The following is a 24,651-nucleotide window of genomic DNA, read 5'->3' on the forward strand; positions in this document are numbered from 1 at the left end:
TGGGAGGAGAAGGGGACGACGGAGAATGAGATGGCTGGATGGCATCATCGACTCTGTGGACATGAGTTTGAGTGTACTCCAGGAGTTGGTGATGGACAGGGAGGCCTGGCGTGCTGTGATTCATGGGGTCGCGGAGAGTCGGACACGACTGAGCGACTGAACTGACTGACTGACTTAAGAATAGCCTCCAAAATCTTTTGGTAACTTGAAACTTTTGAATTTTCTTAAGTTAAATGATAGAAATTTGTTAAATATCTAGGTCATTTAAAGTAAGAGAGTCATGAAATATTAATTACTGAACATGTTTATCTACTTTTGGCTTCCAATTGCAGAGAAACTCAAGATAAATTTGGTTCTATTAGTAAACATGTTCTGTATCACACTGAAAGACTATACTGTGAAGAAAGACATGTTTCTAGAAATTATGAAATATATTTGCAAATTTGCCAATCTAAAATAAAATGCTTGTCTGACATGTGGTTTACAATCACTTATTTCTTTAGTTTTCACTAAAAATTAAGGTTCCTAAGGGTTAAGAACTCTAATCAATATATGTAAAGTTATTGGAATAATACAGAGAAGGCAATGGCACCCCACTCCAGTACTCTTGCCTGGAAAATCCCATGGACGGAGGAGCCTGGTAGTCTGCAGTCCATGGGGTTGTGAAGAGTTGGACATGACTAAGCATCTTCACTTTCGCTTTTCACTTTCCTGCACTGGAGAAGGAAATGGCAACCCACTCCAGTGTTCTTGCCTGGAGAATCCCAGGGATGGGGAGGCATCATGGGCTGCCGTCTATGGGGTCGCACAGAGTTGGACACGACTGAAGTGACTTAGCAGCAGCAGCAGCAGCATTGTAATAACAAGGGACACAATTTTGTACTCAAGGAAAGTAGGATGTGTTTCTTGGTTAAGGAAAGATATGAGGTATGGAAATGCATATCGGTTAAGGGAAGTGAAAGTAATTTTGCCTAAACTAGAATTTCTGGTTATGAAAGACAAACTAAGTGCACACAAAAAGTTGTAGAGAAAGAGAAAAAGCAGGAATTTTACCTTTGATAATCAATCAAACTGGCTAAAATTGAACTGATATTATATGGATTTTAAAATATGCTTTCATATTTACTTAAAACTAAAACTTGGTTTTCTTTCATTTGCTAAAATGACAAAGGAGATTCTCTTTCCATATGCACTAAAAACCTCACTGACCCCTGGATTGAACACATAAAGGCAGAGAATAAATCCATCTCCTGGTTAGGAGTAAATACAAATGAGATATAATCATAAATCTCTTCTTAACTCTTGGAGACATTGCAGATTCTGTTGCAAAGCACTAGCTGCCCAGCAAAGGTCCTTAGACTCTCTGGTCAAGATCGTTCTTGATAATAGAATAGGCTTTTATCCTATTTTATTCAAACAGCTGAGCAAGTTGTCTGGGCTATACCTGGATTGATACTTTAGGGAAGTTGAAACTCAGTTACATAAAATTACTGAACAAACCACTTGGCTTAAAAGGGTGACTGCTTCAGTGGGGTCTTTCTTTGATTGGTTTGGGTCTTGGGGACCATGGCTCTAAAGCACACTCCAAACATTGTGAATTATCCTGCTTATTATAACCATAGTACCACTCTAGTGTGTTTTATTTTCCTGAAAGTCTTAAATGCGTGTTTGCAGTTGCTAACCACCAAGCAAATGATCTCCCTAAGACTAGAACATCAGAAAAAAGAAAATAAGGCGACTGATCAACTTAAGGATTATGAACCTAGAACCATGGCCTGTGAATGTCACAGGGATTAACAAAAGCATCATGATCTATGGATACCACACCAAGGATCAAGGCTGTGAGAACTGCAGAGCCATAGTGAGAGTGGTGTTTATGCCCGAACTTTTGATCTCTCAGACTGAGCATTTGACCAAAAAGGGGGAATTATTAAAGGGAAAATCACAGGCGCAAAAGGGCACTGCTTGTGCTAAAGCCCTGATCCGTTCTGTTCCGTTCCGTCGCTCAGTCGTGTCCGACTCTATGCGACCCCGTGGACTGTAGCCTACCAGGCTTCTCTGTCCATGGGATTCTCCAGGCAAGAATACTGGAGTGGGTTACCGTTTCCTTCTCCAAGGGATCTTCCCGACCCAGGGATAGAACCCGGGTCTCTCGCATTGGAGGCAGACGCTCTAACCTCTGAGCCACCAGGGAAGCCCAAAGCCCTGATACCAAACCTAGATTTAATACCTGACCTGACTGAGGTGTTGACCTTCTCCAGGCATGTCATCCTTTCTTTCTCTCTTTCTCCCTTTTCGTCATTCCTTCTTTCCTTTCTTCCTCCTTCCCTCCCTCTCCCTCCCTCTTTCTTTCTTTCTTCTGAAGTATAGTTGATTTGCAATGTTATATTAGTTTCAGATGCACAACATATATACAGGGATATAATCTTAATTGGCCAACCTGGAATTTTCTGATCAGCACCAGAGATTTGCCAGAGGGACCCTTTGCATCCCCCCAAAGATGAAGAGATAATCTGAATAGTAGACCCTTGCCTTTCCCTGCACAGAAGGTGACCTGACCTGGAACAATTCTTTCTTTTCATGTGCTCATAACTTCCTTGCCCCTCCCTCCTTCCATAAAAATTCTCCATTTTGTACAGCCTCTGAGAACAGTAGTTGGGATGCTGCCTGACTCATACGTTGTTGAATAAAACAATTAGATCTTCATATTTACTACACTGAGTTTTGTTTTTTGGCAATCTAGAACAAAAAGTTGGTATCCTGTAGTGGAATGTTGGACTGCCTGGCAGGAGAATGAGGGGGCGGGGGGGAACAGAGGGCAAGGAGCTGTCCTTTCCTCTGTCTTTCTGGGAACGCCCTCTTGTATCAGCTGGCAACAAGGCTGACATCGCCATAAATCCTCCAATGGACACATCTCCAACTTCTGATCCCCATCTGTTTCCGTTTCTCTCAGCAAGTCTGGGTACCTTTGTGAGCTTATCACTTTATGATTCAAAATCAATGCCTCTCAACTAGTAAAATCTAAGTCAGCTCTTTGCTATACTTGATCAATAACTGATCTGACTTTTGCAAGGCAGAGGATGAAGCCAGCTGACCCCTGGGACCTGGGTATTTTTCTACATGGCAGGGTGGCAGGGAAGTGGACAGCTGCAGAGGGGACAGAATACATACTTGACAAGGCTTAGCAGGTGTCTTTTCTACCCTAGACATGCCTGACTGCCAGCCTTGTCCCTCTGCCTATGGAGTCTCATGGGGTTTGCCTGAAAATCGAACCTCCTTTGTTGTTCAGTACTTTGAATTGGTTTTGGAATAAATGCATGACTTTAGATATTTTTCTAGAAGTGTTCCACTTAGTATGCTCAGGAATAATCATCTTTTCAGGTGGTCTCCCTGCCCCAGTTTCTGCATCCCAGCCAGCATCTACATGGTTGGCCAAGCAGTGCTTCTGCTTCAGTATCCCCTTCATCATGTCTGGTGGAGCCTCTAGGCTGCCCATTGCCCTTGGGGTAACAAAGGAGGTCCCCCTCTGGATCTGGTCCCCATTGGCCTGTCCAGTCTTCTCCCCCATACCCAGGCCATATCATGCTCTCCCCCACCTTCCTGATACCTGATCCCTAGTCTAGAACACTCTTCTTCTCTGTGCTGAAATGATCATCCTTCAAGATCTACCCCAGATACATCTCCTCCATGGCCTCCGCAAAGTTAAGTGTCTCTCCTTCATGTCCCCAGTGCTCCCTCCAGCAGAACTTGTGTTCCTCTTATTGCCTTCTATACTATGAATCCTAGTGGGTCTCTTTCCTCTATATCTCCAGCCTTCAGCACACCACGGACCTTCAATGAAGGGGGACTGAGTCCATTCCAGAATATCTCCTACTGTGTCATGTGAGTGTCAGTTTCAGCTGTCTCACGATGCAAATAACTAAGGGAAAATTAATCTCATCCGACAGCTTTCAGGCTGCTGTCTTTTCAACATAAAAATCTTAGACACCATCTAGGCGTTTAGGAATATTTTCTGCCTGACCATCTGACTCCAAGTGAAAGCCATGGACCAGGAACATCCAGGTCTACCCCAGACTCACTGAGTCAGAGTCTGGACTGTGCCCAGCCCCCAGGTGCTCATGTGTACACTCAGACGTGAGAAGCACTTCTCTAAAAGACATCCATCTCCTTCCTAACGAAGGCCTGATTTGTGGAATGGTAGAAACACCTCCGGAGAAGGCAATGGCAGGCCACTCCAGTACTCTTGCCTAGAAAATTGCATGGAGGGAGGAGCCTGGTAGGCTGCAGTCCGTGGGGTCGCTACGAGTCAGACATGACCGAGTGACTTCACTTTCACTTTTCACTTTCACACATTGGAGAAGGAAATGGCAACCCACTCCAGTGTTCTTGCCTGGAGAATCCCAGGGATGGGGGAGCCTGGTGGGCTTCCGTCTATGGGGTCACACAGAGTCGGACACGACTGAAGTGACTTAGCAGCAGCAGCAGCAGCAGCAGAAACACCTCGTGGAGAAGGCAATGGCAAGCCACTTCAGTATTCTTGCCTAGAAAATCCCATGGACAGAAGAGCCTGGTGGGCTATAGTCCATGGGGTCGCTACTAGTCGTACACGACTGAGCGACTTCACTTTCACTTTTCACTTTCACATATTGGAGAAGGAAATGGCAACCCATTCCAGTGTTCTTGCCTGGAGAATCCCAGGGACAGGGGAGCCTGGTGGGCTGCAGTCTATGGGGTCGCACAGAGTCGGACACGACTGAAGTGACTTAGCAGCAGCAGCAGAAACACCTTGACAATTTGACGCACCTGGAGAATTAGTCAATCCCAAAAGAACAGAGAAGAGATGGCCATTATGTGGTTGCATCTCCTTTTCTTTCTGTATTAGATAGGACACCTTACTGTGAAGGTAAAAGGAGCCAGAATTGGGCCCGAGGGAGAAGCTCTAGGAACCGCCAGTGCTGGGTGAACTGATGCTGGGTGAGGTGTAATTGGCTGCTGTGGGATGGTGTTCAGGGATGAAGCAGCCAAGTTCTGGGGGGGCTGGAGTCTGGAAAGCTGATTTGATGTGGGAACTTCGGATACAGAATGGCTGGATGTCTGGTCGGCAACATGCCTGGGAAGAAAGGGTGAAGGCCTAGGAGGGAAGCGCACAGCGGTTCTCTTCAGAGGGGAGCTGTTTTGCATAAAGTGAAAAAATGAAAATGTTATTTGCTCAGTTGTGTCTGACTCTTCGTGACTCCATGGGCTGTAACCCACCAGGCTCCTCTGTCCATGGGATTCTCCAGGCAAGAATACTGGAGTGGGTTGCCATTCCCTTCTCCAGGGGATCTTTCCAACCCAGAAATCAAACTTGAGTCTCCTGCCTGGCAGGCAGATAGATTCTTTACTGTCTGAGCCATCAGGAAAGCCACCATTTGCATAAAGGGGACAGTAACACACTGAACTTTGGGTCTCAGCTGGCAGGAGCAAGTAATAAACACAAAATCTGACTTGCAACAATCAAAAGGAAAATGTCCTAAGTAAACACTGTGCGGACGATACTTTCGGCTTGAAATGTAGAGAGACATGGGCCAAGGTATTATAAAGAACAATAAAGTGAGGGACAGAGAAGGGATGTGGGGCTTCACTGGTGGTCTGGTGGTTAAGAATCCGCCTGCCAGTGCAGGGGACATGGGTTTGATCCCTGGTCCAGGAAGATCCCACATGTGGTGGAGCATCTGAGCCTGAAAGCCGCAACAACTGAAGTCTACGTCCCTAGAGCCTGTGCTCCGCAACAAGACAAGCCACCGCAGTGAGAAGCCCAAGCACTGCAACAAACAGTAGCCCCCCAGTCTCCGCAACAGGAGAAAACCTCTGCACAGCATTGAAGACCCAGCATGACCAAAAATAAAGAAATCTGTAACAATAAAAAGGAAGAGATGATAGTCCATCACATAATGTAAAAGTTAAACAAACAAAACCCTCAACCAGCAACTGAACTGCAAATGCTCCTCAGGACACAGTCTGTGGCTCCTATAAGGGCAGGTCAGCAGCACCTTCTCAGTGTCCATTGCTGTTACTGCCCCCATCACCCTGAGAGCCTCTGAGGGCACTGCATCCTCTGTGGTGCTCTGACCCATGGATAGATGCAGATTCTTCCTGAAGTCCTCAGGTGTGGGCACATACAACTGCTAGGCAGAAGGGAAAGAGACCCTAAGAAGACTACAAGTCCAGATGCCTGGCATGAAAGGCACAAGCTCATCTAGAGTACTGTGTGGCTGCTGCTGCCAAGTCACTTCAGTCGTGTCCGACTCTGTGCAACCCCATAGATGGAAGCCCACCATGCTCCCCCGTCCCTGGGATTCTCCAGGCAAGAACACTGGAGTGGGTTGCCATTTCCTTCTCCAATGTGTGAAAGTGAAAAGTGAAAGTGAAGTCGCTCAGTCGTGTCCGACCCTTAGCGACCCCACGGACTACAGCCAACCAGGCTCCTCCATCCATGGGATTTTCTAGGCAAGAGTACTGGAGTGGCTTGCCATTGCCTTCTCTGGCATGTGTGGCAGGCACACCGTTATCCTGGTTCCTATTAGAATCGTTCATTTCCATGAATAAGAACTGCTATCAGGCCCCTATGCATTCTCTGAGCTCAGGACAAAGCACAGAGATTTAGTTTTCCCTTCCATCTGCACTAGTCTAAGTGATGCTTTGAGGACACTCTTCTTCCCTGGGTAGCTGAGAAATGGGAGTAACACCACATCAGGCAAATCTCCACCTATCCCTGCAGAGCGAGCTGACCCCTAATACCTTTTCAGAATACAGCAGTGAAGACAAAACATAAGAGCAAGACACATGCCCCTAGTATCCTAGGGTCATTTCTGGATGCCAAGCCTTCCTCCCTTGCTGTGAGCTGAGCCTCTGATAAGTCTTGCTCTGCCACTGGTAAGTGATGGTGATAAGCAAGTTTACATTTAGGTGATGGCTGGAAAATTCAGTGAGTGTCTGTGGGAAGTCCCTCAGACAGAACCCATATCATTTCTGGGAAGACAAGATTCACCCACAGAAGAAAGTCAGAGAATGGAATACTGTAGCCCAAGTAGATGATGCTTCAGCCAAAGTCTAAACGGTAGGTGGCAGGAAAGCCAGAGCAGCGAAGGTCCTTCTTATACGGCTGGGTAAGGCCAGTATCACCTTGGAAAAACTGCAGCACTACATTCCCAGAAGGGGTTAGGGTGACGGATAAATGGTCCAGTGCCCAAGGGCATCACTGGAGTCTGGGAGGAAGGGAGGGCTCTAACTTGTGAGCAGGTCCCTGGCTTCCCTAGGACAGCTCCCGGGGAGAAGCTAAGTACAGTAAGGCTTCAAGCGCTGATTGGGAGAGAGTGGTCCAGGGGAGACAGAGGGCTCTGAGCATGATGGATTGCTTTCACTATGCTGTAGTCCCCTCCTGCCTGGAGGGAAATGACTTAGAACAGGTACAAGAATTTGAACTGCCAAACTGTGTTTGCTTGGTGGCTCTTGCTGCTTGCCAGAAGCTAGCCCAGGGAGGAGCTTGTTCTACTGGGCAGTTATGCCTGGCACATACCTGCAGATCCCTCACTCAGAACTGGGTCCCAGGAGCTTGGGGATCATCGCAGCTCCTCACCCTAGCATCTAAAATCTTGACTGTCAACCCTCCCCTTCCCTTGATCTCTCCAAACTCACTCCCCATTTCTCCCTAGTCCCCACCCACTCCACAAGCCAGACTGGCTTCCTGATACTGCTCACTGTGCCCTGAATACCCTCCTACAGTGCAGCCTTCACACCTACACCTGCTTCAGGAAGAGCCAGTCCTTTCCCCTAGGATCCGAAGGCCTCCCCCAGTGAGGGACAGCCTGCTTCATCTGCAATCGGTAAAACAAAACAAAACCAGCCCAGTAAAACATGCCTCACTCTAGTTTGCTCTATAAAGCTGGGAGAAGGGGCTAGATAGGAGACGTATATCTGGGACTAGTGGTGATGCTCTTCCCTGGAGAAAGGAGCATTTCCAGTTCCCAGGCAGCCCTAGCTAGTAGAAGAGAGAACTGGCCCCAAGTGGGAGGCGGAGTTTGCCCCTGTGGAGGAGTAAAGTGGACCAGTATGGTGGAAGAAGGGAAGATTCTGCTCTTGGTCTGGGAGCTGGGATAGGAAGTCCAGGAAATTATTTTGATTTTGACCACTGCCACACATATCAGAGAACCAGGAGTGCCTGTCTGTGATCTGTTAGCCTGCTGGGGTGATGACTGGGGAGACAGACTTAATGCTGTCTACAGCGAGTAAGCTTGAGGGAAGAGGGGAGTGACGCAGAATCAGCATCAGCCACCCAAAGCTGGCAGACTCAGGCAGGGAGCCATCATCAAGTCGTTGGTCCTGTTACACCTATTTTCATCACTTTGCCTGGCATGGTGAACTGATATAGGAGGTGCCGCTTCCTTCTTGTCTGTTCCACACTAAGTTACATTTTCCATCATCCATTCATCCACTCAACACTTGCCAATCACCTGCCTTGTGCCTGGCCCTGTGCTGGGCGCTACAGACACACCAACAAATGGACGGCATCCTTGCCTCCTCGGCCTCGTTGTCAATAGCGGAAAGTAGCCTTGTGCCCCAAGGTACGGGCCCCACGCATTTTTCATATCCAGAACAAACATTATCAACATGTTTTACTTTGCATACATTGAACATTGAAATGAGTACAAACTCTGTTTGGAAATTACATTTAAATTTAAGTACAAAAAATGTGATTCCAAATCTGTAGGTATCTCATTTATCAAAGACAAAACAGATTGGGATCATTCTCCAGATATGGTTTTGGGTTTTGCTTTCCTCACTTAAAATCCCATTGAGAAAGTGGTCCAGACTTAAAAATCTTTTATATTCTCTCTAGGCTTTCTTTTTAAAAGCAAGACTTTCACTGGGGCCAATTGTTACATGTCAAAACAAAACAAGGCAAGTTCTTTACTCAGATAGCTTTCCATTCACTCATTCATTCATTCAAGGCCTATTTCTTGAGCACCTACCACTGGGGCCAGACATGTGTTAAGCCTGGGAAGTTCTCCTGTGAACAGGAGAGACAGAATCCTGTCCTCAGGATCCTAAGGGTCTAGTGAATTACACTCAACCAGAGCTCAGGCCTCCCGAGGTTGGGAACACACAGTTTCCCACTCTGGTTTGTATTCTTTTCTCTGCCTCTGGTTTCATCCTAAATAGATGGCCACCGAGATGACCCACCATGCTCTTTACATCTCATGAATCTCACCTATGTCTCCTCTTACTCAGCACTTCATCTTTTTTACTTTGTTCAAAGGGGCTGCCCTTATGGCTCAGTGGCAAAGAATCCATCTACCAATGCAGGAGACATGAGGGTTCGATCTCTGGGTTGGGAAGACCCCCTGGAGAAATGGCAACCCAATCCAGTATTCTTGCCTGGGAAACCCTACAGACAGAAGAGCCTGGTGGGCTATAGTCTGCTGCTGCTGCTGCTAAGTCACTTCAATCGTGTCCGACTCTGTGCGACCCCATAGACGGAGCTCACCTGTCCCTGGGATTCTCCAGGCAAGAACACTGGAGTGGGTTGCCATTGCCTTCTCCAATGCATGAAAGTGAAAATGAAGTCCCTCAGTCGTGTCCGACTCTGTGCGATCGCATGGACTGCAGCCTACCAGGCTCCTCTGCCCATGGGATTTTCCAGGCAAGAGTACTGGAGTGGGTTGCCATTGCCTTCTCTGGGGCTACAGTCTATGGGGTCGCAAAAGAGTCGGACACGACTGAATGACTAAAAAACAACAAACTTTGTTCAAGAGCTGATGATTCCGGCTCTCTCCAAGGGTGGATTTAATTACCCCTCCCATCTTTCCAGCTTCAAGATTAAGGGAGACAAAGTTGTGCAGAGGACAATCTGAGGGCAGAGATCCATGTGGTCCTCAGGTGTCCTTGCTTTGCACCATGAGGTCCCGCCAGTCTGGCCTGCTGAACTGGATGAGGGCTGAATGCCTAACTAAAAGCAGCCATTCAAAGTCTGACCAGGTGTCTGGCATCAGCCTGCCTGAAAGGGACATGAATGAAAAAGGTGGCTAATGACACCCTTTCTGTTGTTGTTCAGTTACCAAGTCATAGTTGACTCTGCAACCCCACGGGCTACAGCACACCAGACTTCCCTGTCCTTAACCATCTCCCAGAGCTTGCTCAGACTCATGTCTACTGAGTCAGTGACGCCATCCAACCATCTCATCCTCTGTTGTCCCCTTCTCCTTTTGCCCTCAATCTTTCCCAGCATCAGGGTCTTTCCCAGCTAGTCAGCTCTTCTCTTCAGGTGGCCAAAGGATTGGAGCTTCAGTTTCAGCATCAGTCCTTTCAACAAATATTCATGGTTGCTGTCCTTTAGGATTGACTGGTTTGATCTACTTGTAGTCCAAGGGACTTTCAGAGTCTTCTCTAGCACCATAGTTCAAAAGCATCAATTCTTCAGCACTCAGCCTTCTTTATGGTCCAACTCTCACATCCATACACGATTACTGGAAAAACCATAGCTTTGACTATACGAATCTTTGTTGGCAAAGTGATGTCACTGCTTTATGTGTTGTCTAGGTTTGTCATAGATTTTCTACCAAGGAGCAAGCATCTTTTAATTTCATGGCTGTAGGCACTGTCCTTAGTGATTTTGTAGCCCAAGAAAATAAAATCTGCCACTGTTTCCATTTTCTCCCATCTACTTGCCATGAAGTGATGACATGAGTTTGGGTGAACTCTGGGAGTTGGTGATGGACAGGGAGGCCTGGTGTGCTGTGATTCATGGGGTCGCAAAGAGTTGGACACGACTGAGCGACTGAACTGAACTGATGGGACTAGTGCATTCTCTTGGCAAAACTCTGTTAACATTTGACCTGCTTTGTTTTGTATGACAAGGCCAAGTTTGTCGGTTACTTCGGGTTATCTCTTGACTTCCTACTTTTGCATTCCAGTTCCCTGTAATGAAAAGGACATCTTTTTTGGGTGTTAGCTCTAGAAGGTCTTACAGGTCTTCATAGAACTGTTCGACTTCAGCTTCTTCAGTATTACTGGTTGGGGCATAGACTTGGATTACTGTGATATTGAATGGCTTGCCTTGGAAATGAACAGAGATCATTCTGTCATTTTCGAGACTGTATCCAAGTACTGCATTTCAGACTCTTTTGTTGACTAAGAAGGCTACTCCCATTTCTTCTAAGGGATTCTTGCCTGCAGTAGTAGATATATTGGTCATCTAGTTAAATTCACCCATTCTAGTCCATTTTAGTTCACTGATTTCTAAAATGTTGATGTTCACTCTTGCCATCTCCTGTTTGACCACTTCCAATTTGCCTTTATTCACAGACCTAACATTCCAGATTCCTATGCAATATTGCTCTTTACAGCATTGGACCTTGCTTCTATCACCAGTCACATCCACAACTGGGTGTTGTTTTGCTTTGGCTCTGTCTCCATTCTTTCTGGAGTCATTTCTCCACTGATTTCCCACAGCATATTGGGCACCTACCGACCTGGGGAGTTCATCTTTCAATATCCTGTCTATTGTGGATAGAATAGTTACTGTGGCTCAGATCATGAACTCCTTATTGCAAAATTCAGACTTAAATTGAAGAAAGTAGGGAAAACCACTAGACCATTCAGTTCAGTTCAGTTCAGTTCAGTCGCTCAGTTGTGACCGACTCTTTGAGACCCCATGAATCACAGCACACCAGGCCTCCCTGTCCATCACCAACTCCTAGAGTTCACTCAAACTCATGTCCATCGAGTTGGTGATGCCATCCAGCCATCTCATTCTCTGTCATCCCCTTCTCCTCCTGCCCCCAATCCTTCCCAGCATCAGAGTCTTTTCCAGTGTGTCAACTCAGGTATGACCTAAATCAAATCCCTTACGTATACAGAGTAGAAGTGATAAATAGATTCAATGGATTAGATCTGATAGACTATGTGCCTGAAGAACTATGGACGGAGGTTTGTGACATTGTACAGGAGGCAGTGATCAAGACCATCCCCAAGAAAAAGAAATGCAAAATGCCAAAATGGTTGTTTCAGGAGGCCTTACAAATAGCTGAGAAAAGAAGAGATGCTAAAGGCAAAGGAGGAAAGGAACGATATATCCATTTGAATGCAGAGTTCCAAAGAATAGCAAGGAGATATAAGAATGCCTTCCTCAGTGATCAATGCAAAGAAATAGAGAAAAATAATAGAATAGGAAAGGCTAGAGATCTCTTCAAGAAAATTAGAGATATCGAGGGAACATTTCATGCAAAGATGGGCACAATAAAGGACAGAAATTGTACGATCTAACAGAAGCAGAAGATGTTAAGGAAAGGAGGCAAGAATACACAGAACTATACAAAAAAGATCTTCATGACCCAGGTAACCACGATGGTGTAATCACTCACCTAGAGCCAGACATCCTGGAATGTAAAGTCAAGTGGGCCTTAGGAAGCATCACTATGAAAAAAGCCAGAGGAGGTGATGGAATTCCAGTTGTGCTATTTCAAATCCTAAAAGATGATGCTGTTAAAGTGCTTCACTCAATATGCCAGCAAACATGGAAAACTCAGCAGTGGCCACAGGACTGGAAAAGGTCAGTTTTCATTCTAATCCCAAAGAAAGGCAATGCCAAAGAATGTTCTAACTACCGCACAATTGCACTCATCTCACACACTAGCAAAGTAATGCTCAAAATTCTCCAAACCAGGCTTCCATAGTACATGAAACTTGAACTTCTTGCTGTTCAAGCTGGATTTCGAAAAGGCAGAGGAACCAGAGATCAAATTGCCAACATCTGTTGGATCACCAAAAAAGCAAGAGAGTTCCATTAAAACATCTACTTCTGCTTTATTGACTATGCCAAAGCCTTTGACTGTGTGGATCACAACAAACTGTGGAAAATTCTGAAAGAGATGGGAATACCAGACCACCTGACCTGCCTCCTGAGAAACCTGTATGCAGGTCAAGAAGCAACAGTTGGAACTGGACATGGAACAACAGACTGGTTCCAAATAGGAAAAGGAGTACGTCAAGGCTATATATTGTCACCGTGCTTATTTAACTTATATGCAGAGTACATCATGAGGAACACTGGGCTGGAAGAAGCACAAGCTGGAATCAAGATTGCTGGGAGAAATATCAATAACTTTAGATATGCAGATGACACTACCCTTATGGCAGAAAGCAAAGAAGAACTAAAGTACATCTTTTTTTGTTTCTTCTAAACAGCCTCTTGATAAAAGTCAAAGAGGAGAGTGAAAAAAGTTGGCTTAAAACTCAACATTCAGAAAACTAAGATCATGGCATCCAGTCCCATCACTCCATGGCAAGTAGATGGGGAAATAATGGAAACAGTGAGAGACTTTATATTCTTGGGCTCCAAAATCACTGCAGATGGTGATTGCAGCCATGAAATTAAAAGATGCTTGCTCCTTGGAAGAAAAGCTATGACCAACCTAGACAGCATATTAAAATGCAGAGCTATTACTTTACTGACAAAAGTCCGTCTAGTCAGGGCTATGGTTTTTCCAGTGGTCATGTATGGATGTGAGAGTTAGACTATAAAGAAAGCTGTGCACAGAAGAATTGATGCTTTTGAACTGTGGTGTTGTAGAAGACTCTTGAGAGTCCCTTGGACTGCAAGGAGATCCACCCAGTCCATCCTAAAGAAATCAGTCCTGAATATTCATTGGAATGACTGATACTGAAGCTGAAACTCTAACACTCTGGCCATCTGAAGTGAAGAACTGACTCATTGCAAAAGACCCTGATGCTGGGAAAGATTGAAGGTGGGAGGAGAAGGGGCCGACAGAGGACGAGATGGTTGGATGGCATCACTGACTTGATGGACAGTGATGTTTGAGTAGGCTCCGGGAGATGGTGATGCAGGGAAGCCTGGCGTGCCGCAGTCCATGGGGTTGCAAAGAGTCAGACACGACTGAGCGACTGAACTGACTAACTGATGGGACCAGGAAGCTGAACAATGAAAGATACAGAGAGACATAGATAGAGAAAGAGGTAGAATGTAACAGGGGCTTTAAAGACATACGAAGGGAAGTCAACAGACAAAGGCCATGAGGCAGAGAAGTCCATGGAACACCATGAGTTATCAGTAAGCAGAAGCTGCAGCAGCAGCACCAACCAAATGGCAGCACAGAGATGACTCCAGCATCCCTACACAGCCAGCAGAACTACTGATGTTACCGGTAGAACTCTTGTTACTCCATAAACTGTTCAGTCCTCTGTGAGCTACTTCTCTGCACTGGCCTTCCCATCCTTATTTCTCCTTAGTTCACTGCTATATCTCCATCACCTAAGAGTAAGCTGAACCTTCTATCTTTGCATCCTAAAAGAGCTAAACAAAAACCCACTTCCATCTAAGGATTGTGTCTCCATTGCCAGAGCCAATAGTTTAGAACCTGCTAATGCAGAGGCTGTATTCTGGATCTCCAAACTCTGCCTGTATGCCCTCTGTGCAAGCCCAAGGAACACACAACCTTCCCCCGGTGCTGAGTGATGATCAAAACTTGAAACGTACTAGCAGCGTGTAGGCTTTCCGGCACTTTCTCCTGAGCACTGTGGGATAATTACTATTGATTGGAAGATGTCATAAGACTTGAGAAAGGGCACCCTGGACAAACTGGGCACATGAGTTAGATGAGTTGCCTTGGACATTCTGAGCTGTACAATGGGGGTAATATATCACCCAGGAGTTGTGAGAACAAATAGGCTGCTCCATTTCTCACAGCAGAGTGCCTGTGCTTTACAAACGTCTCTAGTGATACACTGTGATGATCAGAAGGCAGATGCGGCCCCTCCGAGACACACGGCCAAGCAGCCTTCAGCCGACAAGACTGACAAGAGCAGGCCCACCTTGCCAGCCAGGCTTGCAAACTGGCTTCACGTCCACCTGCACCAGGGTGTCCTGCGCTGCGGGCTTCTGTCCACAGTCATAGGCGGTTACTAGGATCTCATACTGGTGCTGCTTGTCATAGCTCAGCTTCTCCGTGTTTCTGACGTTGCCTGAGGACACAGGGACATTGAAAATAATTTCAGATCAAGTGAACCAAGTTGTAGTTCTTCAAAATCTCCTCTGCCCTCCTCCAGCCTTCACTAGTATAAAATGTTCCCTTTTCCTATCTCTTTATAAAAGCTAGGGCACATAGGGAGCGTGGCCTCCACACGTGGCCTGCTTGAGCCTTAGTGGCAGAGTCCTAGGAACTGTTGGCTGGAGCCACTCCAGCTGTGGGACAGAAGTGGCAGGGAATTCTGTACACATATCTGGAAAGTGTGGGGTTGTCAGAATACCATCCTAAACTGCGCCCATGTGGTTATGTCCCTGATACAGGGTGTCGTGTGCTCAAGTTACAGGAAATCTCTGGGAAAAAGATGGAATTCAGGAACTTCTCAACATGTATTTTTTTTAACGTCTGGGCTCTTAGCCAGGAACATGCGCTGCCTCTTCTCACATTATTTTGCTACCAAATAGGAAGTAAAATCAATAAGAGAAAACGTGTGACCTCTCTTCTGAAAGCTACACAGAATAATAGATTCCTTGCCCCGGTGGCAAAGACATTTTTCTTCTCCAAGAGAGATCAGATATTGTTTCTGAGCCATTTGTGTGTTTTTGTTCCCGTGGGTTTGATACAATGGTTCAGAAATATTTGACAATTAATGAGCAAACTTTCATTTGACTATTTTTGCTGAAATATAATTTTGGTTTCAAAAATGAATCAAGGCCTGATGTGCATTTAATTCTTTTAACTTTCTGATTCCCAGAGATTAAAGTCTTCCTTTGAGAAGAATAATTTCATTCTGGCTTTTCTTTTCCAATGAAAATTAGAGTTGACAGCAAATTAGAACTCAAATGATATCATCATCCTTTGCTAGAAGCAAAATCAAGAAGATGGAAATTAAAAAACAAATCAACAAGCAAATATGCAAACATGGAATCACTGACTCAGGTATAGAATTTCTGTGCACCTTTGTGCACAAAGTATGAAGTATAGTTGATTTGCAATGTTGTGTTAATTTCTGCTGTACAGCAAAGTGACTCAGTTATACATACATATTCTTTTTAATGTTCTTTTCCATTATGGTTTATCATAGGATATTGAATATAGTTCCCTTTGCTATACACTAGGACAGTGTTGTTTATAAATCCTGTATGTACTAGTTTGCATCTGCTCATCCCAAACTCCCAGTCCTTCCGTCCCCCACACCCCTTTCCCCTCGGCAACTACTGGTCTGTTCTCTATGACTATGTGACTCAGGTATATATTTGTTTCAATCTCAGCTCGGGGCCCCGCGCATGTGTGAAAGGGCTCAATGTGGGGTTGGTAATATTCTCTGTGGCTTCTGTTAACAAACTAGTTCATGGCTATAGCCATCACAAGGGAGTACTTCTGCCAGGTGGAAGCACTGTAATAGGACCACGAGTATATGCTTCAGCAACATCAAATTGAATTTTGAATAAAAAGTTTTAACTTTCTCTTTCTTTAAAGTTAAATGGCTCTCAAAAGATATATCTCGTAGAAGAAGAAGGCTCAGGGTTTACAGGCCGTGTGACATTCAGCAGACCAACGCTATTGATTGTGGGAGAAAAATAAACACACAAGACCGCAATCTTTGGCTCAATTTACCACAGCTCCACTTGACTAAGAAGTCTTAAGGAAACTGTCTGAGAAACTAATTTGCTTTCTCCACCACCACCAGTTTCACAGAAGGGAGAATGGGTTTCAGAGGATAGGATTTGAAGCATTAGGTAAACATGAGCGTATAATAATGTTGCTGATGGTTGTGGGGCAAGGGTTGTATTTGGCTGAGTCACACTTTAAAAATTTTTTTTTAAAGATCACAAAAAATCATCGTTTTGCTTTTGTGACAATTGTTATTATCCTCCCAACTTGTTAATGATTTCTTCTCAGGAGACCTGAGTCCACAGTTACCCCAGGTGAGCACTGATCTCTGTGTGTATTTCTCTGTTCCAAATGAACCTGGGAAGCTATCTCTCAAAGAACTATCAGTATCTACCATGTGTAAAAGTGAAAGTATTTTCTGAAAACTCAGCTGGGGCAGCGGATGGAATGAGACAAGCGCACTGACCTACACCCTCCTTCTGCCAGAATTTAAATTGGAGCAGCCGTTTGAGAAAGCTACACAGGTTGGTCACTTTGCAACTGCTCATACCTTTTGGCCAAGCAATTCCACATCTAAAAACTGACTCCAGGAAAATGATACAAATTGCAAACAAACAAATATGTTCATCTAAGCATTATTTATTTTTAAAACATTGAAAAAGAGTAAAGAAACTGGATGCCCAATAGTCAAGAGACAAGCTAAGCCTGAATCTCTGCTTAGATGGACTGCTATTCACAGTAAAGTATTAATTATGAACTGTTTTAGGGATGGAAAAAATCCATACAATCGAATGATAAATGAAAAAGGGAAAGTGTGGCCTTACTTTTGTTTCAAAACTTCATGGAAAAAGTGCTGGCAAAACGTCAGCGGTAGTTCTCTTTGGTGGGATTACAAAAGTGACTTCTTCATACTCTTCTATGCTGCCCAGTTTCCCACTGGGGCGTGCAGTTCCTCTTCTACTCAGGTGGAAGAGAAAAAAGCATGTTCACGTACTTGGAGATAAGCAGACTAGGGCTCACACCTCACTCTTAGGTGGCCAAGGGCCCTGACTCTCCAGGGCAGCCTGCAGAGAGCTCAGCGGAGGCTGTGTGAAACCAACCACTGCTTGCAAGGTACAAAAGCCTGCTAAGTGGAGGCGGGTGTCCTGGTGAGCCCTGCACCTCCCTGTGCGGTCATCCCCACCCCTGGTTGAGTGGTTGCTCTGTGCCGACAGTCTGAGGAACGCCTTGTGAGATCCACCCTCTCACACAGGCACAGTGTGTATTTATTTGTTTATTTCAGCTGCGCTGGGTCTTCACTGTGGGGCTCGGGCTTTCTCTACTTGTGGCTGATGTGGACTTCTACAGTTGCACTGTGCAGGATTAGCTGCCCCACAACATGTGGGATCTTAGTTCCCTGACCAGGGATTGAACCTGTGTCTCCGGCACTGGAAGGCTGATTCTTAATAACTAGACCACCAGGGAAGTCCCTCAGGCACAGTATTTAATTCCCATTTTACAATGAGGATCTGACATCCAGTTAAAGTAGTTCATCAAGGATCTCCTTCTTCCCCTCTCTCTCACAGTGGTGGGCAGAGGATTAAGATGAAACTTTGTATTTTTGAACTTAAATACCATTGTCATACATTCCTGTCAAATATCACTGAGGACAGTGATAATATCACTGGTGAAAAAGCTTTGGGATCAACACTCAGGGGACCTGGTTCCAGTCCCCACTCTGCCATCTCTTTACTCTTTAGGAATCAGTTTTTCCATCAGTTCAATGGAAGTGAGGATCTAGGACCTACCAATCAGAGAAAGACTAACCTGCTCATAATTTCAGCTTGAAAATCCATGGGGCGTGAGTAACCTTCATGTCCTAGTCACCCAGGCAAGTATCTGAAAATCATTGTGTCATGAATGGAACACTCTCTATGCCAGGTACCCTGTTAATCATCCACAGGCACTGCCTCTCCTCGAGGCCTCACTGCTGCTGCTAAGTCACTTCAGTTGTGTCCGACTCTGTGCAACCCCATAGACGGCAGCTCACCAGGCTCCCCCGTCCCTGGGATTCTCCAGGCAAGAACACTGGAGTGGGCTGCCATTTCCTTCTCCAATGTGTGAAAGTGAAAAGTGAAAGTGAAGTCGCTCATTCGTGTCCGACTCTTCACGACCCCATGGACTGCAGCCCACCAGGCTCCTCCGCCCATGGGATTTTCCAGGCAAGAGGACTGGAGTGGGGTGCCATTGCCTTCTCCATGATATTTCAGGGGAGGAATTCAAGGGAAGGGAGGCCGAGGACCCCTGGTTGGAAGAGGTTGATTCTTGCGTTCAGACAGGTCAAATCACTTCCATGTAATGTCATCTATCCTCCCTGATGCCCTGTTCCCCTTCTTTCCTGCACAAGCAAAGAGTCTGGCAGGTGGGAGGGCCCAGGAGCCATCTCCCTAAAGTCCTGGGGCCTGAATGAGTGGACCCCAACTCAGCAGTACTTCTAATGTGCATGTGAAGAACTTCTTCAAGGAGCTGGGAAGGTCGCTGGGAGAAGTGATGGATAAGGGCCAGCTGGAAAACTTATTAGAATGGGAGCTGCTTCTGTGTCTGCCCTGAGGTCCTACCTTCATTACTGGAGAACTGCTTTTGTAAACCTTGCCGTCAAGGGCCCACAATCCCTGGGAGTGCCCGCTCTCCTCTACATCTCAGGTTGTAAACCAACGTTGGAGGCAGAGGCCTGGCGAAGGACCATTACTCACTTTTAATGAGACAGCCGGGGAAATAAATTGGCATATGTTAGTGAAATGGCTCATCAAGGTGAGTAATTATCTTCATGGCTGGGGCAGTTTACCCTCTGATAAAGGAATTAGCATCTCCTCTCTCCCGGGGCTGTGGCTCTCCAGAACTAAGGCAGGAGGCCAAGGGCAGCTTGACCACTCATTCTGGATACCCTCCCCCCATCCAGTCCAGCTCTACAGCAAGGACTTGTCACTCCCCCAGTCCCAGAGCTCTCAGAGTCATAGACTGCACAGCTGATCATAGGAAACCAGAAAAATACAAAGCGTTGCTCCATATTTTACACAGTGGGGTGTGAGTGCCTGTGTGTGTGTGGTGGGGACAGGTCAGCTATATCACAGGGCCTTGTAGAAAAGCTATCCAGAGCAGTTCTGGCAGGCTCTACAAATGAAATTACCTGCTTTTTAATCCTGAGCCAAACTTTAATTACAGTACAGTATTTTCTCCTTTACTTTCTCATGCACTGATTTTGTGTCCCACAGAATTAACCTCTAGTGAGTGATGCCCAGGTGTGTGGCTGACACTGGCCATGTGTTTGAGCATCTTATAAGGAAACAGCTCTATTATCACGTTATCTGCTTTATGAATATTGGTTTCATCTTTCGAGACAGATGATAAACTCCTGGAGGCCAAGGATGAAGGAATCTGTAACAGTTCCCAGGATGCGGAGCACTCTGTTACAGGGTATGTTTCTCCCTGGTATCAACATCAGGAAGCCTGGGAAGCATTGAAGATTTGCAAGCAGGTGACTAATGGTATTTCCCTCCAGGCACTGGCTACCAGGAGGCTCAGGGCTAAGTCACTGCCTACCCCTGGGTGTGGTTCAGAGCACTTGTGCACCACCCTCATCCCTGATGCTGCCTTTCTAGTTTTTTTTTTTTTAATTTTGCTAGATGATAAGCTCCATGTGGGCAAGCCCGCTTATGCTATGACTTCCCTTCTTTCTCTATTCCCAGTTTCCAGAGTGTGCCTGGCACTTAATAAGCATTGACAGAGTAGATGAATCTCAGGTTATACAAAGTTTACATCTTTAAGCAGTTAAATCCTGTTGGAAATAAAATGAGGATAATATACATATAACTACACACTCATGCGAATAATGAAACAACGTAGTTGGCAAACAATTATCATTTGATTAATATCAAATTATTGAGAGTTGAAGTGGGCTGAGCTGACTGGGCCTCTGCTTATGGTGTTTATACTGGAATGAGTTTTTAAAATAATGCTGATGGGGAAATATCCAAATGGCTTTCTAAATTTAGTTTGAGATTGGGGTATAATGGGATGGGTCTTTTATTCCTCATTCCAACTTGGGTGGAAATTCTAAAAAAACATTGGCAAGAATGGATAAAGATGAAGTGGCACATATACACAATGGAATATTACTCAACCCCAAAAGTGATGGAACTGTGCTGTTTGCAGAGACATGGATGAACCTAGAGACTGTTATACAGAGTGAAGTAAGTCAGAAAGAGAAAAACAAACACTGTACATTAATTCATATATGTGGAACCTAGAAAAATGGCACAGATGAGCTATTTGCAAAGCAGAAATAGAGGCACAAATGCAGACAACAAATGTATGGATACCAAGGGGGAAGGGAGGGTGGGATGCACTGGGAGATTGGGATTGACATATATACACTACTATGTATAAAACAGATAACTAATGAGAGCCTACTGTATAGCACAGGGAACTCTACTCAATGCTCTGACCTAAATGAGAAGGAAATCCAAAAAAGAGGGGATATATGTATGTGTGCAGGGGATTCACTTTGCTGTACAGCAGAAACTAACACGACATCGTAAAGCAACTATAATAAAAATTAAAAAACAAAACAAAAACCAAACAAAATTGGCAAGAGCTTTAAAGATTCCTATAGATTAGAAAATCTACAGCTTAGAAGGTGTTTCCAAAATCTCCACCTGTTCTTTTAGCGTCTCTTTGGAAGCAGACTCTTTTGGTGTGGAAGTGATGTTATAGTTTGTTATACAGGAAACTAAGTTGTGGCTGAGTTGATGGTATGGCTCATGCTTGGATGACAACAGGAAAATTCTACCAGAAAACCAACCTGTTTTCGGCATCCAGATATACGGCATTGTGAGTTCTATAGACTATTCACTAAAGAGGTTTACAAGGGGTCTTGGGGTATTTGGAGAAGGGAATGGGAACCCACTCCAGTATTCTTACCTGGAGAATTCCATGGGTAGAGGAGCCTGGCAGGCTACAGTCCATTGGGTTGCAAAGAGTTGGACACAACTGAGTGACTAACACTTTTACTTTAGACCTGACTGGGCTGCTAATTATGTGGTCACCTCTTCTACTGCAGGGAATGTACCCAAGTTCTGGGTACAGAGCCTAGATCAGGGGTGACAGGGAGGCATCACCTGGCCAAGTGTATTCAGAGCCTGAACCTGGCCTTTCAGAGGGGTGGGGGGTGGAGCTGCTCCCTGCTCCCATCCACTGGGGTCCTCTAAGGACACTCACCATTCCTGTCGATGGCAAAAGGCACATCAGTCGTGACGATTTCATAGTTGCAAATCTGGCTGTACTGGGGGGAACAGTCTTCGTCAATGGCCTCCACTTGCAGGATGCTGTCATAGATCTTGCCCTCCGTCACGATAGCCTTGTAGGCCGGCTCTTTGAAGGTGGGAGCAAACTCATTGATGTCCTTCACTTGGATGTGGACCACGGCCCTAGGACGACACACAGAAAGGAAGAGCTGCCAGTGATGAAAGAATCGCACCAGACTCCTGCACTTCCCATGGGCACTGATTCAGGTCCCAAGGCCAAGAGAGTGGAGAAATCACGTCAGTCGGGGTGGCTGCTGTCTGAGGGCTCTGTTCCCTGCTCCACTGGGATGCCTCTGCCTGTCCTGCCCCAATCCTTTGAGATGAATTCACCCCAGAGAGATACCCCCCACCCAGCTTCTTTGACCTTCCTTGTTACCCAGCTTTAGGCAACACATTTCCTCTAGAATCCAGTGGTCTCCAAGCTTTTTGGTACCAGGGACCAATTTCGTGGAAGACAGTTTTTCCATGGACTGGGGGTGGGGAGGGGATGGTTTCAGGATGAGTCAATCACATTACATTTATTGTGCCCTTTATTTCTATTATTATTACATCGGCTCCACCTCAGATCACCAGGCATTAGATCCTGGAGGTTAGGAATCCACGCATCTCTCTAGCTCCTTTGTCCAGTCACACTCCACTCGGTAAGAACTGAGCCACTCTTCAGTTCAGCTGCATCTGACCCCATGGACTGTAGCTCGCCAGGCTTCCCTGTCCATCACCAACTCCCACACCTTGCTCAGACTCGTGTTCATCAAGTCAGTGATGCCATCCAACCATCTCATCCCCTCTTGTCCCCTTCTCCTCCTGCCTTTAATCTTTCCCAGCATCAGGGTCTTTTCCAGTGAGTCAGTTCTTCGCATCAGGTGGCCAAGGTATTGAGCTACTCTTACTCTGACCCAATTTGAGAGAGTTATAATCCCAAATGAGGCTTCTTTGGTGACTCAGATGGTAAAGAATCTGCCTGCAGTGCAGGAGGCCAGGGTTCGATCCCTGGGTCAGGAAGATATCCTGGAGAATGAAATAGCGATGCACTCCAGTATTCTTGCCTGGAGAATTTCATGGACAGAGGAGCCTGGTGGGCTACAGTCCATGGGGTTGCAAAGAGTTGGACACAACTGAGTGACTACCACTTTCACACTCTATAACCCCCAAATGAAAAGCGCTGTGACAGACAGAAGCATATGACCTGGCAGAAATCCAGGGAAAGGTCCCAACCAGTTCTGCAGGGATGGATTGGATCATGGAAAACTTCATAGAGGAAGTGACAACTGACCTCAGTCCTGATAGTAAAATCAGAGTGTCTGCACGTGAAGCGGAGGGGTAGAGCATTCCAGGGGTAGAAAGTGACCCATGCTGATGCCTGCAGGGGCCTGTAGACCTAGCCAGCGGTCTAGCAGGCTGGAGCTTCAAGGAGTGACGTGCATGCGTATTGAAACAGACAGGCAGGCAGGGAAGGGAGGCAGGGAGCTCCATCAGGTCACTCACTTGTGAGATTTCTTCCAGGCTGTCTCCCGGGGCCCTGTGCCACAGTCATAGGCCTGGATGATGAACGTGTACTCCTTCTGCAGCTCACAGTCGATGGGGCTCTTGGCACGGAGCCGGCCTTCTCCAGACGTCTTGTTGAGCACCACGGCCTCAAAGGGCAACTCCTGGCCATGTATCTTGAAGGCACAGATTTCTCCTGCAGGAGGACAGAAGGAGACAGCAAGCCTCTTAAGAACAGCCAGACTGTACACAGAGCTTCGACTGGACCGGACTTACAAACCCAAAAGTCGTAGGCCATTTCTCTCCATGCAGATAACTGTCAAGCTGGAAGCAGCCTTTAGGGAGCCAGTCCAACTTGTTCCTTTCTGGGATGGTAACACCAGAATGTCCCCCATTGCAGCTGGCAGGAAAAGCAAGGGGGTGGGGAGGGAGGTCATCATGTAGGGGAGTTGGCTGTTCATCCCAGTTTGCCAGTTTACCTGGTTTCCTGATTTCCCGGTTTCTCACCTGCCCTCTGCCCAGTATGAGATTAAGGAATTTGACCACAGTCAAAAGACAAATGACTACAGAGGAAAGGAGAAAAAGGCCAAAGTTTTCACTGTCTTTTGATCTGTGACAACATCCTCGATTCTTGAAAGTGTGCTCTGTGAAGCAGTGACCTGGGCATCCCTGGGGAGCTTGTTAGGATTACAGACTCCTAGGACCTGGACCCTGGACCTCCTGAGTCAGGAGTTTATCTTTTTAATTTTTTTTTTAGTATGTCCATTATATATCTTTTTTTTGAAGTATAGTTGATTTATAATATTGTGCTAATTTCTGCTGTACAGCCAAGTGACTTAGTTATACATCAGTATATATGTATGTACATTCTTTTTTATATGCTTTTGCATTACAGTTTATCATAGGATATTGAATTAGTTCCCTGTGCTATAGTAGGACCTTGTTTTTATCTATCCTATATACAACCGTTTGTATCTGCTAACCTAATTAGGGTCCCCAGGTGACCTGTTTGCCCAGTAAATGTGAGCAGCACTGCTCTGCGCTGTCCTTTACTCCTGGTTTAATCACCCCACATTGCTGCATCCCCCTTCACATCTCTCACCCACTACTTCTCTGTGGGGACTGGGACAGACACCACTCCGAGTTTGCCATTTTCTCTCCAAACAGTGGAGGTGAGTCTATGTGAATTT

The 24,651-nt window shown here is 45.8% G+C and overlaps 1 protein-coding gene across 1 annotated transcript in view; it reads right to left on the reverse strand.

Annotated features, from left to right (window-relative positions):
* Window positions 1-24,651, reverse strand: part of CLSTN2 (calsyntenin 2) — a 721,779-nt gene that overhangs the window by 152,563 nt on the left and 544,565 nt on the right. Inside the window, exons 3-5 of the mRNA XM_088840256.1 lie at window positions 23,462-23,657; window positions 21,891-22,099; window positions 14,869-15,018 (exon numbers count right to left, since the gene is read on the reverse strand). Coding sequence (XP_088696382.1) covers window positions 14,869-15,018; window positions 21,891-22,099; window positions 23,462-23,657 — 555 coding nt within the window. The remainder of the gene's footprint in view (window positions 1-14,868; window positions 15,019-21,890; window positions 22,100-23,461; window positions 23,658-24,651) is intronic.

Source organism: Moschus berezovskii, chromosome 1 (assembly GCF_049115385.1).
Source record: "Moschus berezovskii isolate FMDL1 chromosome 1, NW_MosBer_1.0, whole genome shotgun sequence".
Lineage (NCBI taxonomy): Eukaryota > Metazoa > Chordata > Mammalia > Artiodactyla > Moschidae > Moschus > Moschus berezovskii.